The sequence below is a fragment of the Erythrolamprus reginae genome, chromosome 4, assembly GCF_031021105.1.
Source record: "Erythrolamprus reginae isolate rEryReg1 chromosome 4, rEryReg1.hap1, whole genome shotgun sequence".
NCBI classification, from domain to species: Eukaryota; Metazoa; Chordata; class Lepidosauria; order Squamata; family Dipsadidae; genus Erythrolamprus; species Erythrolamprus reginae.
The window spans coordinates 138,376,120-138,393,119 of record NC_091953.1 but is presented as its reverse complement, the minus strand read 5'-3'; the positions used below and the strand labels follow the sequence as shown (position 1 = coordinate 138,393,119).

The 17,000-nt window shown below is 43.0% G+C and overlaps 1 protein-coding gene across 4 annotated transcripts in view; it reads left to right on the top strand.

Annotated features, from left to right (window-relative positions):
- Nucleotides 1-9,438, top strand: part of FGFR3 (fibroblast growth factor receptor 3) — a 70,387-nt gene extending 60,949 nt beyond the window's left edge. For 3 of the 4 annotated variants that reach the window (XM_070751451.1, XM_070751449.1, XM_070751452.1), the window contains exons 12-17: nucleotides 656-846; nucleotides 2,709-2,831; nucleotides 3,500-3,570; nucleotides 4,068-4,205; nucleotides 5,420-5,525; nucleotides 6,535-7,977. In XM_070751451.1, coding sequence (XP_070607552.1) covers nucleotides 656-846; nucleotides 2,709-2,831; nucleotides 3,500-3,570; nucleotides 4,068-4,205; nucleotides 5,420-5,525; nucleotides 6,535-6,699 — 794 coding nt within the window. In that variant the 3' untranslated portion in view covers nucleotides 6,700-7,977. Of the gene's footprint in view, nucleotides 1-655; nucleotides 847-2,708; nucleotides 2,832-3,499; nucleotides 3,571-4,067; nucleotides 4,206-5,419; nucleotides 5,526-6,534 lie in introns of all 4 variants that reach the window. The other variant, XM_070751450.1, reaches the window with a different exon arrangement.
- Nucleotides 9,439-17,000: the final 7,562 nt, after the last annotated feature.

Here is a 17,000-nt window from a genome sequence, read left to right as displayed (position 1 = left end):
GTAAGAGCTTGGAACATCATTAGCACCTGATTAGGGCTGGAAAGAAACATTTGGAGCAAGTTAGACCAATGGAAAAAAAACTGCAAAGAACTTAGGGCTTGAAAAACATTATTTGCAGAGAGTAACAATGAAAGAGCTTGCAAGTTGGTAAGAGCTGGAAACATCATTAGCACCTGGTTAGGGCTGGAAAGAAACTTATTCAGAGCAAGTAGAGCTAGGAAAAAAGCCCTATAAAGACTTAGGACTGGAAAAACATTCTTCGCAGAGAGTAACAATGAAAGAGCTTGCAACGTAAGAGCTGGGAAGATCGTTGGCGCCTAGATAGAGCTGGAAAAAAAGCTTCAAAAAAGCTACATTCAGAGTATAAGACGCACCCAAATATTCAGTCTCTTTTAGAGAGGAAAAAGGTTGTATCTTATACTCCGAACAACATGATAGTTTGAACCACATCCATCTTCACCCACCCTATGTCATTTTGGTAAATACTTCCGGTGTTGCTCCTCTTCCTCCCAAGGGTTAAGGCATCTATCGTGGAACTGAATTTCCCCTTCTAGAACGAAAGGACACAACTATCCTAAAACGAGTAGTAAGCTGCCAGGAAAGTTGCGAGAGAAATGAGAGGGCGTGTCAAGTAACAATAGGTTGTTTTCTCCAGGTCCTCTCTACGTTCTCGTGGAGTATGCCTCCAAGGGGAACTTAAGGGAATACCTGAGAGCCCGTCGGCTACCTGGCATGGATTATTCCTTTGATACCTGCAAGATTCCTGAGGAACAGCTCACCTTTAAGGACTTAGTCTCGTGTGCGTACCAGGTGGCGCGTGGGATGGAGTATCTGGCGTCTCAAAAGGTGAGTACCAAAGCTAGTAGGATCCCAGAGGCTGATAATATAGAGCCAGGTAGCGAGTTCCAGGCATCAACTACTCGGTTACTAAAGTCGTATTTCCTACAGTCAAGTTTGGAGCGGTTTACTTTGAGTTTGTATCTGTTGTGTGCTTGTGTGTTACTGTGGTTGAAGCTGACAGGAAGGATATTGTAGCAGAAGATTTTGTGGGCTGTGCTTAGGTCGTGTTTAAGGCAACGTAGTTCTAACCCAGGATTGTGAGTCTAGTGGCGGAGGGGATTCTGTTGCGAGTGGAGGAGTGGAGGGCTCTTCTCGTCAAGTATCTCTGGACGTTTTCTAGGGTGTTTTTGGCTTCTGCGCATGAAAAAAATTCGCTGCAATCTCATGCCTTCTCCCGAGATTTGCTTCCTGCGCATGCTCAGAAGCCATTTCTCGCTGTGATGTGCCCCCTAGAACACCAGTCCCCCCGGAACTACTAAGAAAATTATAAACAGAAAAGAAAGAAAGAAGCTTGGAAGATATATCACCTGCATATCATAAAACTACGCAGAAAAATAATGCCCTTTATTGTTAAATAGAAAACGACGAAACTATTGTAAAATATTGGGAAATCTGGGTCAGCGGGAAAGACATGACTTCATTTTATGTGAAGTGGGGAAAATTGCCTTTTATTTCAAAAACAAACAGATCCATTACCCGTCTCCTATTTCTCAAAATAATTCTTGTGGCAATGCCCCAATCTGAGCATAACCATCATTCCTCAAAGACTGTCGAATTCCAGAGATTTGGAATATAATACAACATAACGTCTTTAACACGGAGGGACTTCGCTGTAAATCTTCTTGCATAATAAGATATTGTTGCTGCCTGCAAAATCCCGTCGTTCAGAGATCAAATCAGATGGAACCAGGAAGTTTCAGGGAATTTTTGTAACCTGTCTCTAACGGAGGAAATTTAATGTCTATAAATTGTTCTTTATTTTTCTCCACCGTACAATAAAACATACATAGAATAATAAAAAAACAGGGCTTCAATGTCTAAAAATAACAATATACAGTGTTCCCTCGATTTTCGCGGGTTCGAACTTCGCGAATAGCCTATACCACGGTTTTTCAAAAAATATTAATTAAAAAATACTTCGCGGGTTTTTTTCTATACCACGATTTTTCCCGCCCTATGACATCATACGTCATTGCCAAACTAATAATTTTTGCAAATAAATAACAAAAAAATTATTAGGACCCGGATTGTGGGGGCAATACACTGGCTGTGTTAAAAAGTGCTATTGCTAACATGTTGTAAGCCACCCTGAGTCTAAGGAGAAGGGCGGCATAAAAATTGAATAAATAAATAAATAAATAAATAAATTATTGTTAATAAATTATGTTTATAAATATCAGGATCACTAAGTGTCTTTTTCAATGGTGAGTACCAGTAATAATGGTGAGTAAATGGTTGTTAAAGGAATGGGAAATGGTAATTTAGGGGTTTAAAGTGTTAAGGGAAGGCTTGGGATACTGTCCATAGCCAAAAATGGTGTATTTACTTCCGCATCTCTACTTTGCGGAAATTTGACTTTCGCGGGCGGTCTCGGAACGCATCCCCCGCGGAAATCGAGGGAACACTGTATAACATTTCCTTCTCAAGTAAAACATTTTAAATAATAGTTCGCCTTTTCGTGTTGTCCTCTGATTATTCCTAATAAAAATGTCTCAGGCTTAAATTCTAATTCAAAGTTTAATATCTCTTTCACCATATTTTGAACCATAATCCAGAATTTCCTTGTTTCTGAACATAACCACCACATGTGGTAGTAAGTACCATGCATTTTTAACTTTTATTTTATTGATAAACTTCTTTCCTTGCAGTGTATTCACCGGGATCTGGCCGCTAGAAACGTCCTGGTCACAGAAGACAATGTGATGAAGATAGCTGACTTTGGTCTAGCCAGAGACGTCCACAACATCGATTATTACAAAAAAACAACTAATGTAAGTGGAAAGTTTATTTTTATTTTTATTTTAAAAATAGAAGGGAGAATTCTGGTCATTGGCCAGCTAAATGTGCTGGAATGGTGACTCCCAGAATCCCCCAGCCAAAATGGAGAATGACCACAAGTAGAGGCAAAAAAAATCTTGAACACCCGGTTCTTATCTAGAAAAGTTATTAGGTAAAGGTGTTCTTAAGTAGAGGTACCACTGTATTACATTCTCGGCTTTCTGAGGAGCTCCGGGCTTCTAGCTAACTTCTGTACGTCTCCGCTTCTGAATATTATTCCAGCTGGGTAATTATTGTTGTGCTTATCTCTTTCTGGGACTCTAGCCAGCTGATAAGACTTTATAGCAATATGGTGAAGCCGTTAAAAGACTTTAGTTTCATTTTGAAAAAACTGCAAAATTCTTCTTGTACATAGTAAATGTTATTTATTTATTATTTAAAACTGGTGGTGTGTATCTGATTTCTGGGGGGCTCGGTGCTGGGACAGAACAGTAGCAATCGACTTCACAATAATTAGATGAATTGGGATGATCAGGTTTGATTAAAGGTGATTTGGACCCGTTTGTAACAGAGGGTGTGTGTGTGTCTCTGATGGTGTGACAGCAGTAAGACACCGGAATTGCCGATGGATAATATTCTGTTTTCATGTCCCTGATAACAGGGCCGCCTGCCGGTGAAATGGATGGCTCCCGAAGCATTGTTCGACCGGGTCTACACTCATCAGAGTGATGTGTAAGCAATACCTACAGTTTTCAAATCAAAAAGGGAACAAAACAACCCATTCAGGGCAAGAGTTGAGATGCCACGCAGAGAAAGATATCCCGAAATCCATGAATAAACGGGCTTGTTCTGTTCATTGATTTCATGGAGCTTCCACAAAGATCAAAGAGAACAGCTGTATCTATTTAAGTGCTTATAAAATTTGGGATTATTTATTTATTTGTTTGTTTGTTTGTTTTTGTTTATTTGTTTGTTTGTTTGTTTGTTTATTTGTTTATTTATTTGCATGCCGCCCAACTCCCAAGAGACTCTGTTCAACCCAACTGGCCAGTGTTTGGTTTGAAAAAATATATAATAATACGATCCAAGAAGTTCAGTAATCAAACTATGGATGACCTGTTATTTTGCAATGGCTTCAAAGAGGGGGGTGGAGGGGAATACATCTTAATTTATTCTCTCCCCCCCGCCCAATATTTCACTGGATTTTTTCCAACCCTGGTGCTTTTCAGGTGGTCGTTTGGGGTGCTGCTGTGGGAGATCTTCACTTTAGGAGGGTCTCCCTACCCAGGGATCCCAGTGGAAGAACTCTTCAAGCTGTTAAAGGAAGGCCACCGAATGGACAAGCCTGCAAATTGTAACCCAGATTTGTAAGTTTTCGACCTGAGAATATGATACTTCGGGGAAGCAGGTCTTCCTATCTGCCAGGATTGTTAATTCAGTTAATTCCCTTCTGTATTTTCTGTTCATCCCTCCCTCCCTTCCTTCCTTCTTTGCTTCTTCCCTTTCTCCCTCCCTCCTTTCCTCCCACCTTCTTGTCTCCTTCTCTCCCTCTCTCCTCTCCCTTTTCCCCTTCCCCTTCTCCTTTTTTCTCTCCCATTTTCACCTTGTCTCTCTCTCCTTTCCCCTCTCCCTCTCCATATCTTTCTCTTTTTCCTCTCTTCTCATTTACCTCTTTCCTTCTCTCCTTTTTCCTTCTCTCCCTCTCCTTTTCCCTCTCCCTCTCTCTATATTTCTACTTTCCCCTCTCTCCCTTCCTCCCTCCTTCTCCCTCTCCCTCTCTCCCTTGCCTTCTCTCTCTATTTTTCTCTCTCTTCTCCCCATCTTTTTCTGCTTTCTCTCCCTCTTTCCTCTTTCTCCTTTTCCCTCTCCCTGTCTATATCTTTGTCTTCCCCCTCCCTCTCCCCTCCTCCCTCCTCCTCCCTCTCTCCTTTTCTCCCTCTCTCCTTTTCCTTCCCCTCTTTCCCTCACCTTCTCTCTCTCTTTACTTTCCTTCTCTTCCCCCTCTCTTTTTCTCTCTTTCTCTCCCTCTCTCTTCTCTTTCTCTCTCCCTCTTTCCTTCTCTCTCCTTTTCTCTCTCTCTCTCTCTCCTTCCCACTCCCACTCCCACTCCCTCTTTCCTTCTCTCCTTCTCTCTCAGTCCAGCCCACCTCACAGGGTTACTGTTGTAAGGAAAACCAAGAACAGGGACCCACATGGAAGCTCTCTTGAACTTTTCTGCCATCAATAGGGGTTATAAGTCTAAAAACTATTCTTGCACAGGTCTTACCTCTGACTTATTTGAAGGTCACAGCCTTGTTGGTTTGTTTTTGGAATGCAGCTCTGTAGCCAGTGAAGTGCTACCAAAAATGTTACTACCCCACTGTGGGTGTGGCTTATGCAGGACGCCCCACATTTCCTTTCAACATCTTTCAAATGTAAATTGGGGGCTCTGGGGTGGAGCTCCATTTTCGCTCCCCCACTCCGTTCCTCCCTGTCCGGGAAGTAACCCACCCCTGTGTGTAGCCAACAAAAGTCTTGCCACCCTCTCTCTGCCGTAGGTCCTTCTCCATCAGTGGCGCTGACCAGCCCTTCTCTTCCGCAGGTACATGATCATGCGGGAGTGCTGGCATGCGGTGCCTTCTCAGCGGCCAACTTTTAAGCAGCTGGTAGAAGACCTGGACCGAGTGCTGACCGTCACCTCCACAGATGTGAGTACCTCCTCCTTTCTTACTCAGGAGAGCTCTTAGGCTAGCCTCCCCCCAATACACAGAGAATCGACCCGGGAGCATTTTTGAGTGTTGCAGCCGTTCCAAGGGGGCAGACGACAGGCCTTCGCTGGTCCCCACCCTGCCAGTGTTCTGTAAAGTCATTAGGTCCTGGCTTCTCTGGCAGGCCTGGCACTAGGAATGATTGAGTGCATGTATGGCTTTTTAAGAGTTATTCATGTACTTTATGTTATTTGCTCTTTTATTGTTGTTATATTTTATATTGCTTTTCAGTTGTTGTGATTGTTGTGAGCCACCCAGGGTCCTGCTGGAGTTGGGCAGCACATTTATTTATTAGATTTATAGTCTGCCCTTTGCCTCGCGGATAAATATCACCCAATAATACCTTCGGGACCACCTTCTGCCGCACAAATCCCAGCGGCCAATAAGATCCCACAGAGTTGGCCTTCTTCGGGTCCCGTCGACGAAACAATGCCATCTGGCGGGGCCCTGGGGAAGAGCCTTCTCTGTGGCGGCCCCGGCCCTCTGGAATCAACTCCCCCCGGAGACTAGAACCGCCCCCACCCTCCTTGGCTTTCGTAATTTGCTGAAAACCCACCTATGTCACCAGGCATGTGGCACCTGATGTGTCCCCTTGCTAATATGGTTTATGTATGGTATGATTGAGTTGTGTGGCTATTTTAATGTTAGGGAGCTTAGGACAGCCCCCACCCTCCTGGCCTTTTGCAAACTCCTAAAAACCCACCTTTGTCGCCAGGCATGGGAAATTGGTTCCCCTCGGCCGCTCCATTTTATGTATGGTTTGTTTGGGATGTATGAGTGGTTTTAATCAATGGTTTTTAACTGTTTTGCTTTTTCATCATTGGATTTGTATTTTGTATTCCTGTTGAGAGCCGCTCCGAGTCTTCGGAGAGGGGCGGCATACAAATCTAATAATAAATAAACAAGCAAACAAAGAAAGCAAATACTCACGCCGTTGCTCTCCACGCAGGAATACATCGATCTGTCCGTGACCTTCGAGCAATACTCCCCCAAAGGCCACGACACCCACAGCGCCTCTTCTTCGGGAGACGACTCCGTATTTTCCCACGAGCTGCTCGCGGAGGAGCCCTGCCTTCCAAAACAGCAGGCCAACGGCATCGTCAGGACCGGATGACGGACACTGAGCCTCAAAAACGAGATTCGTGAATGTAGGTCTGGGAAGGAACTCCGGAACGAGAAACCCCCGCCCCCCAGGAGGAAGAGGTGTTGCTCTGCTTGAAGGCCCGCGTTGCCATTAAGTCGCGGCACACCGGACGTACTTTCTTCCTACTTGTCTTGTCAAACGCCCAGAAAACCTTGAAAGGCAAAGGAGAGGACGGGATGCCTCCGGCCTTCGAGTCCGTTTTCTGCGCCTGAAAATTCTAGGAGCGGGTGGGAAAATGACAACAAACAAACAAAGAGACCCGTGCGCCAAGAATGTAGGCAACGCTGCCCCTCCCTCGTGCAATCCGTACACGAAATCTCCTTCGCTAGGGCTCCGTAGCCACGCTCCCTGCAGGGACTCTTCAGTTAAGGACTGGTTTGATATTTAATAAATATAAAACGTCGCCATCTACTTAAGGGCGCATTCGAAGCCATTCTGAGGAGTTAATCACTCTCGAGTGTTTTAAACTAAACCTTCTTTCAAAGTTGCCTTCACTTTTCTCGCGGTGGGAAACACACCGCCTCTTGCACTAATGGCTGGATAAGTTGAGTGTGTGCAGGCAAGACGAGACGTGAAGGCCCGGAGGTGTTGCAAACTCTAGAAAATTGTGTGTGTGTGTGTGTGTGTGTGTTGGGGTGTGCGAGTTTGTCGTTTGTTAATAAGCACGTAGCAGTGACTTTGGCTAACTTTTCCAGGGGGGTTTATATGAACTGTAATGTGCCTCAAACCGAAATTCTGCTATTTGCTACATTTATTTAGCTATTTTCTGGGTGAGGGGGTTTTTTTAGATAAAGTTTAAATATATTTGTTACGGAGGTCCATAAATTTTTCCCAGAAATCTATTATCAAACACTTGGAGAGAGAGAGAGAGAGAGAAAGAGAAATATATATATATATTACGGGTACCCCAAAGTCGAACGCCTTTCAACGAATCACAAAGTTTTATTTCGTACAATTATGCATATATCTATAAATAGCTCTTGTGTGTATATAATATCTCTGATATTAACAGGGCTGACAAGACAGAAGAAGAATTTATTCCAGTTAAGAATTCTTCCAGAGTAGGACATACTGATTTAGGCAAAGGGTTTCTTTTATTTTGTCAACTTGTTTTGTTTTAAAAGTTTATATTTTAACATGTATATTTGTAAAATTATTTATAGATATTAACATATGTTCTTTAATGTATACATTTAATTTTTTCATCAGATTTAAGGATTTTAACTTATTAAAAATAGAGGAAGATTATTCAAGATTGTTTTTTCTGAATTGCTGAGAAATCGTAGAAAAATGTATAGTTGTATAGTCCTCCAACACATTACTTTAATACTAATTTTTCTTTATTAAAAAAAACAAACCAAAAAAATATACTGCTTTTCCTGAGTTGCAACAACGATCAGGACATGCATTCTGTAATATGTTAACATTAAACCCAAACATTTGACAGCCAAAATAATCCTTTTTCCACCTCTGTGAGAGCTAAGAAATCTTTCGTCACTTTTGCCTCTGTGCATTGAGATTTTTTCCCTCTTTGAATGAAGGTGTTCTTCACGGTTGAAAAAATATCAAATATGTGGCAGAGCTGAATGTTGACTGCAAATGATTAATCCACTACATGTGTGTGTTCCAATTTGTGTGTGTGGTTTTTTTCTGGTAGAGAAAAGGATCCAAATAAAATAATAACTCAGAATGTACCATATGTTTGGAGTATAAGATGCACTGGAATATAAGTATTAGTTTTTGGGGAGGAAAATAGGCAGAAGAATCTGCTTACCAGGGATTCATCTGGCTAGCGTCCTTAGTCTGGTCAGCTTCAGCACATTATTTTATCCCCTGGTTAAGGGCTTTAAAAAACTTTATTCGGAGAGAGTAACAATGAAAGAGCTTGCAAGCCGGTAAGAGCTGGGAACATTGTCAGCACCTGGAAATAAACATTTGGAGCAAGTAGAACAATGGAAAAAACCCTGTAAAGACTTAGGGCTTGGAAAAACATTCTTAGCAAAGAGTAACAATGAAAAAGCTTGCAAGCGCCTAAGAGCTGGAAACATTGTTAGCACCTGGTTAGGACTGGAAAGAAACTTACTTGGAGCAAGTTAGAGCAATGAAAAAAAACCTGCACAGACTTAGGGCTTGAAAAACATTCTTCACAGAGAGTAACAATGAAAGAGCCTGCAATGTAAGAGCTGGGAAGATTGTTAGAAGCTACTTAGGGCTGGAAAAAACAGTTACATTAATAGTATAAGATGCACCCAAATTATCAGCCTCTTTTAGGGAGGAAAAAGGTGTGTTTTATACTCCAAAAAATACGGTATGTAGAGAAAGTTCTGACGATTGTAGATAGACTCCGAACCTCACATGTTGCTTGGGGAAATGCTAGGTTTTGTGAATAGGTTGGTCAAACCTCTCTAGATACATTGACAGCATTTCAAAGAGTTGTTGCAAGATTTTTTTAGATTCCTTGGGAGCCGTTCCAGTCCCTCACATAACAATTTGAAACAGAATTCTGGTTTTCTTTTTCTTTTCTCACAGTAATTTTCTTTTTTTAAAAAATTCCAAACAATACACACATCAGTCCATCTACTTTTACACTGTACAGTATTGTAAACACATGCTTGTAATTTACATTTTTCAGTCAGTCATTTGTATATTCTTCATTTCAAGTATATTGTCATACAATTATTGTGCTAGCATAAAAAAAAGAAAAGAAAATTATATAAGTCTAATTTTGTCTTCTGGGATTTCCAATATTCGATTTCCAACCACTTCTCCCCAATTTGAATGCTATCCGTTTAATTCATCGTGATAATTCTTCTTCAAGTGCCTTTTAATATTAAGCCATATTTGTTTATTCACATTTTATGAATCTTCATTTATCATTCGTTTCCCCCCCACACAATTTGTCATAACCAAAGGCCTTCTAAAAATATCAGTACTCATTTGTACAGTTATAGGAAGTTATATAGGAAGTTTGATTTTCATTCCTGACAGTCCCAAAATTTGAAAATGTAGGGACCCTTCCTGTTTGTTCCAATCAATTCCCAAATTCCTGATCTATCATTGGTCAAAAACCCCCTTCATTCTGTTTCATATTAAGAGGAGAGCTTATAAACTCATAATAAATAAATAAAATTGTAATAAGATAATATATAAAAGACCGCAACTGTGAATCTATAATTGTGATATCAAGAAAAAAGGAAAACATATATATTTATACATATGTAAACCATATATTTACACAAACAGTCATAAAAATATTATACCGATGTCAAGGAAGTAAATATCAATGAAATGTAAATAATATTGTTATATGCATTTTCTTTTTACGTTATTTGAACTCTTTTTTTTGTCGCGGTGTCGAAGTATTTTCCGTGGAGGCCTCCCAAAGCAGCCATCTTTTTCTTTGCAGCACCAGGAGACCCCCTCCCCAATTTTAGTGCAAATTAAGAACCCAAGGGGGTCAGAAAGCTTCTGTTTCTTGAGTCGCGTGGTAGGAAAACTCAGAACTTCTCTCCTGGGCTGCAAGTCAGCGGGGAAATGAAGGAAGTCCCGGGGTGATCGCTTGGCTTCCTGCTGTGTCTCCGGAGGATACAATGGGGCCAACGCCCTTCTCATCAGAGGTTGTATCTGCTGCTATCTGGAACCCATCGATGCTTCTGTATTTTGCACTGAAATCTCTACATCTGATACACTTTAATACTCTTGTCAAGCTTTTTCTTCCCCCACAAGTGTTATCTTGTAATAATTGCCCTTTTGCCTCCAGCCACACTCGCTTTGCATAGCTAACAAGATGGTTTCATAAACGAGAGTGTTTAATCAGGACTCCTGGAACTGCTGAACACTGATAGCTCTGAGATACGGAACTTTTGAACAAGTTTCCTTTCATGTCAAGATTGGCTCCTACCGACTTGGAATCGACGCTTGGCTTTTCGTTCCTGGCCCGTTGCGCCACCCATCCTGGGTGCATTTTCAGACTCCCGGTCTTGCCCAACCACGTAGAAATTTCTGGAGATCTTCCATCTGAACAGCAACCCAAACTTTGAACTTTCCAAGTCACCGAGGCTCTACCGCTTGATCGTTTGCCTGCCCTGCTGCGATGAGTGGCCTAAGTGCTCCCCTGCCCGCCGCCTGCCTAATAATAATAACAATAATAATAACAATAATAACAATAACAACAACAACAACAATAATAATAATAATAATAATAATAATAATAATTTATTAGATTTGTATGCCGCCCATCTCCAAAGACTTGGGGCAGCTCACAACAATAGTGAACAATGTAAACAAATCCAATACTTAAAAACTATCTAAAAACCCTAACATTAAAATAGCCACACAACTCAATCATACCATACATGAACCATATTAGCAAGGGGATACATCAGGTGCCACATGCCTGGTGACATAGGTGGGTTTTCAGCAACTTACGAAAGGCAAGGAGGGTGGGGGCGGTTCTAATCTCTGGGGGGAGCTGATTCCAGAGGGCCGGGGCCGCCACAGAGAAGGCTCTTCTTCTGGGTCCTGCCAGGCGACATTGTTTAGTCGACGGGACCGGAGAAGGCCAACTCTGTGGGACCTAATCAGCCACTGGGATTCGTGTGGCAGAAGACAGCCCCAAAGATATTCTGTCCCGATGCCATGTAGGGCAGTATAGGTCATAACCAACACTTTGAATTGTGACCGGAAACTAATTGGCAGCCAATGCAGGCCACGGAGTGTTGACGAGACATGGGCATATCTAGGAAAGCCAATGATTGCTCTTGTGGCTGCGAGAGTGTTTGTGTGACGGTTTCTCCCTGACTGCACTGAGAAGATGACATGTGGCGTGGGGAGGAGGCTGACCGGCCCTGAGCTCCGGCCGTGTGGCCTGCTCTGTTCTCTCCCTCACCCCAGGCATCTCTCAGCCCAGCGATGGCAGCCCAGCGAGTCGTGGCCTTCAGGAGCACAGCGCTGTTGCTCTCAAAGGCCACGACTCACCCAAGGCACCATCGCCACACTGAGAGATGCCTGCGGTGAGGGAGAGTGGCCACAGCTCGGGAAGGCCGCTTTTGCCACTGGCCCCAGCTGCTGCTCTAGGCGCCAGAGCAAGATTCAGTCCTTCCGACAGCGAGATTTGGGCAAAAATTACCCATTTCTTTGCTTCTGTGCATGCACAGTGATTTTTATAGGAAGCACGCCGGTTGCACGTAGCTACGTTATGCGCTCCATTTCCACTACCGGTATGGCGTTCCTGCCGTTCTGTGGCCAGACCCATCCCTGGACAGAACATAACCCACCTTGGTTTTTTCCCTGCATCCAGCAATCTGAAGTTAGTTGGGGGAAAGATCAAAAGCAACATGAGAAAATATTATTTCACTGAAAGACTAGTAGATCCTTGGAACAAATTTCCAGCAGACGTGGTAGATAAATCCAGAGTAACTGAATTTAAACCTGCCTGGGATAAACATAGATCCATCCTAAGATAAAATACAGAAAATAGTATAAGGGCAGACTAGATGGGCCACGAGGTCTTTTTCTGCCGTCAGACTTCTATGTTTCTATGTTTCTAAGGTGAGAGAAATCCTAATTCTACCTGAATTCAGAAGCCTGATGAAATATATCTGGGTTCCTCTGCAGTCCATGACAACATAGCTGTCTGATTATTAACAAAGGATCAAATAAAAATGATATCTGGGTTCCTCTGCAGTCCATGACAACATAGCTGTCTGATTATTAACAAAGGATCAAATAAAAATGATAAACATCTCTGTCCTTTTGCATGCGACGCACACACATTAAAAGGGGGGAGGGTGTCAATCAAAGAGGGAGGGCCGTCCTCATCTTGATATCTCTGCATATCAAGACCAACTTGGTTCACCCATGGTGGCCCCTCATTGAGTTCACACAACAGGCCCACTCATCACATTGGGTTGAGTGGGTTTTGGTGACCTTTGTTAAAGGCTCCCCGAGCTTGAGCTATAGTGACCCCAATAACCTTAGGGTTAGCAGTTATTAAGACCACACCCTGGTGGTTTCCACATCCCTGTGTGACACACGGCTAGAGAAGACGGCAGCCACACCGTTTCGAAACACACAGCGGGAAAGCTGAGGAAAGGACGCCACTTGGAAATACGTATTTCAGACCGGCAGGATCTTCTCCTCAAACGTGTTACGAAAGCAAGGAGTTAATCCTTACTACACACAGAACAATTTGGTTCCTTGCCCAGGCAGATAAATCATTTATTTTTTAATTAAACGATGATCAAATTGGTATAACTTGTTTCTGAAGCAAATTCTTAAAAACAGCCTCACTTGCTTATATATTAAGTTGCTGCTGGCAAAACAGGAAAACCGAGTTGATTGATGTTCTCCTTGCTAGCAAATACTTTCAGCACGAACAATATTTGATACGAAATGTAGAAGTGCACACAATACATTTATTTGAACGTATTTGAACGGCTCAACTCTGAAGCTAATGCTGCACTTGTCCATCATTCCTCAAGTGGAAATCTTCAATGATGCTGTTTTAAAACCATGGCTATTTAAGCCACTGTGAGAGCAGGTGACTCACAAAAACCTGGCATTACTCTCTACATCGACCTCTTTGTCCGTACTCCTTTCTGAAAACAGTTGTAGAGGTGTAAAACTGGGGGAAAGTCTAAGATCACCCAAAGAGATTTTTCTGTCCAAGCGATGATCCCAACTCCCCAGTTCGTAATTCATCATTGAAATAAAAATATCCCAAGAGACAAATGCCAGTAGATATCAGGAACATAATGAAAGTTGACTTCCACACTGAAGCATCACGTGGATCAATTTTAAATAGCCTAAGGGTGTGGCCAATTGTTCTAGAGATCTATTTACACAGAGAACTCCTCCTGCTTAGCCACTTGTGCCTTCTGGCAACCCTGCGTACCCTAGCATCAAGAAGAGGCTCCTTCTTTTCTCCCAAATCACTCATGTGCACCTTGGGAGGTGCAGAAGGCCCTGGTTGGCTTTCAGCCTCCGACGTCATGTCCTCTCTGACCTCCTTGCTATCAGATTCGGGTGCCAGGTACATGGGCCCAGGAGACCAGGCCACAACCATCTCCCGATCCTCAGGATCCATGACCAGCTGTGCGGGACACAGAGGGACCACAACAGAAACCAAATTGAGATGTGTTGTAAAGATGAAAAGAAGAGTACTTGAGCACAATTTGTCAAGCATATCCCTAATTCTCTTCTCTTCCTTCTCCTCTCTTCTCCTCTCCTCCTCTTCCCTCCCCTCCCCTCCCTTCACTTCTGTTGCCTAAATGGAAACCTTGCTCTTTTTATTATTATTATTTTTCCTTTTAAGACACATATGAACAGAATGCTACCAGTTCTCCCCCCCATGTGCCTTTATTTATTTATTTATTTATTTATTTATTTATTTATTTATTATTTAGATTTGTACGCCGCCCCTCTCCGCAGACTCGGGGCGGCTCACAGCAAAACAAAACAATTCATGACAAATCTAAATTATAATTTAAAATATTTTAAAAACCCCATTTACTAAACAAACATACCTACAAACATACCATGTATAAATTGTATATGCCCGGGGGAGATGTCTCAGTTCCCCCATGCCTGACGACAAAGGTGGGTTTTAAGGAGCTTATGAAAGGCAAGGAGAGTAGGGGCAGTCCTAATCTCTGGGGGGAGTTGGTTCCAGAGAGTCGGGGCCGCCACAGAGAAGGCTCTTCCCCTGGGGCCCGCCAACTGACATTGTTTAGTTGACGGGACCCGGAGAAGGCCCACTCTGTGGGACCTAATCGGTCGCTGGGATTCGTGCGGCAGAAGGCGGTCTCGGAGATATTCTGGTCCAATGCCATGAAGGGCTTTATAGATCGTAACCAACACTTTGAATTGTGACCGGAAACTGATCGGCAACCAATGCAGACTGCGGAGCGTTGGTGAAACATGGGCATACCTAGGTAAGCCCATGATTGCTCTCGCAGCTGCATTCTGCATGATCTGAAGTTTCCGAACACTTTTGAAAGCTAGCCCCATGTAGAGAGCCTTACAGTAGTCCTACTTAATGAGCCCCCCCCCTAGATATGCAAGGTGTGTGTGTGTGAGAGGGAGCATCTCTCTGAAGCATCTCCCTGGCAAAAGCTAACATCAACATTACACTGAAAAAAGGCAAGCTGTTTCTTGCAAGGTAGAAACTGGGTACACACCCAGTTATTCTGAGAGATCAAAAAATAATAATAATTTTGGGATGTTGGGACCGGCCCACATTAAAAGTCCTTTGAGCATTTGCTCAGCTAAAAAGTGGAATTACCCCAAAGTGTTTTTTTTTAAAGTACACAATGAACACGCACAGCCTCCACCTTTCCTAAATATAACTCCAGAAGTAAAAAACGTTAAAAAGGAAGAACACACCTACGGTATTTCTCCCTTTCCACAGAACAACCTGCAGGACCAGACCCAAGGCTTTCTAAGCCAACATTCTGTTGTTATAAGCAGCTGTAAGAGCAGAGCTCAGAAAATAAGATCAGCAAAATATAAATACAATTTACCTTCACACCCTCTTCATGTAACAACGGATACCAAGCACCGAACTCATTCTGATCTGGTATCATGATAATTCCATGCATTATATTTTGTTTTCAATGAAAGATACATTTTCTTTATTTCTTTCATGCAAAATGAACTTTTACTTGCTGACTCTCAGAAACCTATAAGGAAGCAATAAAAGAAGGAAAGAAGAGGAAGGAAGCAAGAAAGGAAAAGAAAAAAAGAAAGAGAAATAAATTCATATCTATAAATTTGTCAAGTATCGCAATTGTTGCCAACTGTTGACCCGATTACTTTACAGTCGGATTTCTATTGGCGAACCACAGGTAGAGATGGATTTGGGTGTTTTGCTTTACGTCATCATCTCAGGTACAAATCCCGACAAGACGTTGAGTAGTTGTGGGTTTGTCCTCTAAAGACCATATGATCTGTCCCTCTTTGGTCCTGGGGAGGTGGGGGGGGGGGAAGGAACCCCTTCAGATGGGGTTCACAAATTGGGTGTCCTCCTAGATCCACAGCTGAGGTTAGATCAACACCTCTCAGCTGTGGCTAGGGGGACTTTTGCACAGGTACGACTTGTGCACCAGTTGTGGCCTTACCCAGACCAGAAAGCGCTTTGCATGGTCACTCACACCCTCATTGCCTCACGCCATGACTACTGCAATACGCTCTACATGGGGCTACCCTTGAAGAGTTCTCGGAGACTACACTTGGTTTTAAATGCAGCCGCACAAGACATAGTGGTTGTACCAAGATACACCTGCTTCACTCCAACTCTCTGTGAGCTGCATTGGCTATCAGTTGACCTCCGGACGCAATTCAAGGTCTTGGTTATTACCTTTAAAGGCTTGGGACCAGATTACTTACGGGACTGTCTCCTACTGCCTACTTCCCAGTGGACAATAAGGTCCCACAGAGTTGGCCTTCTCCAGGTCCTGTCTACCAAACAATGTCAGTTGCTCTGACCCTTTGGAAACAATTGCCTCCAGAGATCTGCACTATCCCTACCCTACCAGCCTTCTGGAAAGCCCTTAATACCTGGCTTTTCTGGCGGGCCTGGGAGCAATGAATGACTGAGAGTACTATGTTATTTTAAGGGTTATTATTTGTTTAATATATAGCTACCAACTGATGGGGACCAAGCTTTCTGAGACAACCCAAGAAAGGGATCTTAGGGCTTTGGTGGACAGCTCAATGAAGAGGTCAACCCAGTGCGCAGCAGCTGTAAGAAAAGCAAATTCCATGCTTGGCAGGATTAGGAATGGAATCGAAAATAAGTCGGCAAGTGTTGTATTGCCTCTGTACAAATCTACGGTGAGACCACACTTGGAGTCCTGTGTACAGTTCTGGTCACCGCACCTCAAGGAGGATAGAATGGAACTGGAAAAGGTGCAAAGAAGGGCAACAAGAATGATCAAGTGACTTGATCGAAGTGTATAAAATCATGCATGGGATAGAAAAGGTGGATAGAGAAAAATTCTTTTCTCTATCACACAATCCTAGGATGAGGGGGCCACTCCCTAAAGCTCATAGGTAAGAAAGTGAGGACAAATAAAGAAAAATATTTCTTCACCCAGAGGGTCCTTGGTTGATGGGATTCCCTTCCAGAAGAGGTCGTGACAGCTGTCAGCTTGGAGAGCTTCAAGGCAGGATGAGACAGATTCATGGAGGCCAAGTTTATCGGTGGTTATTGAAATAGATGTCCATGTGCTGCCTCTGTAAGGGAGGGTCTTGCCTTCTCCTTCTGCTCA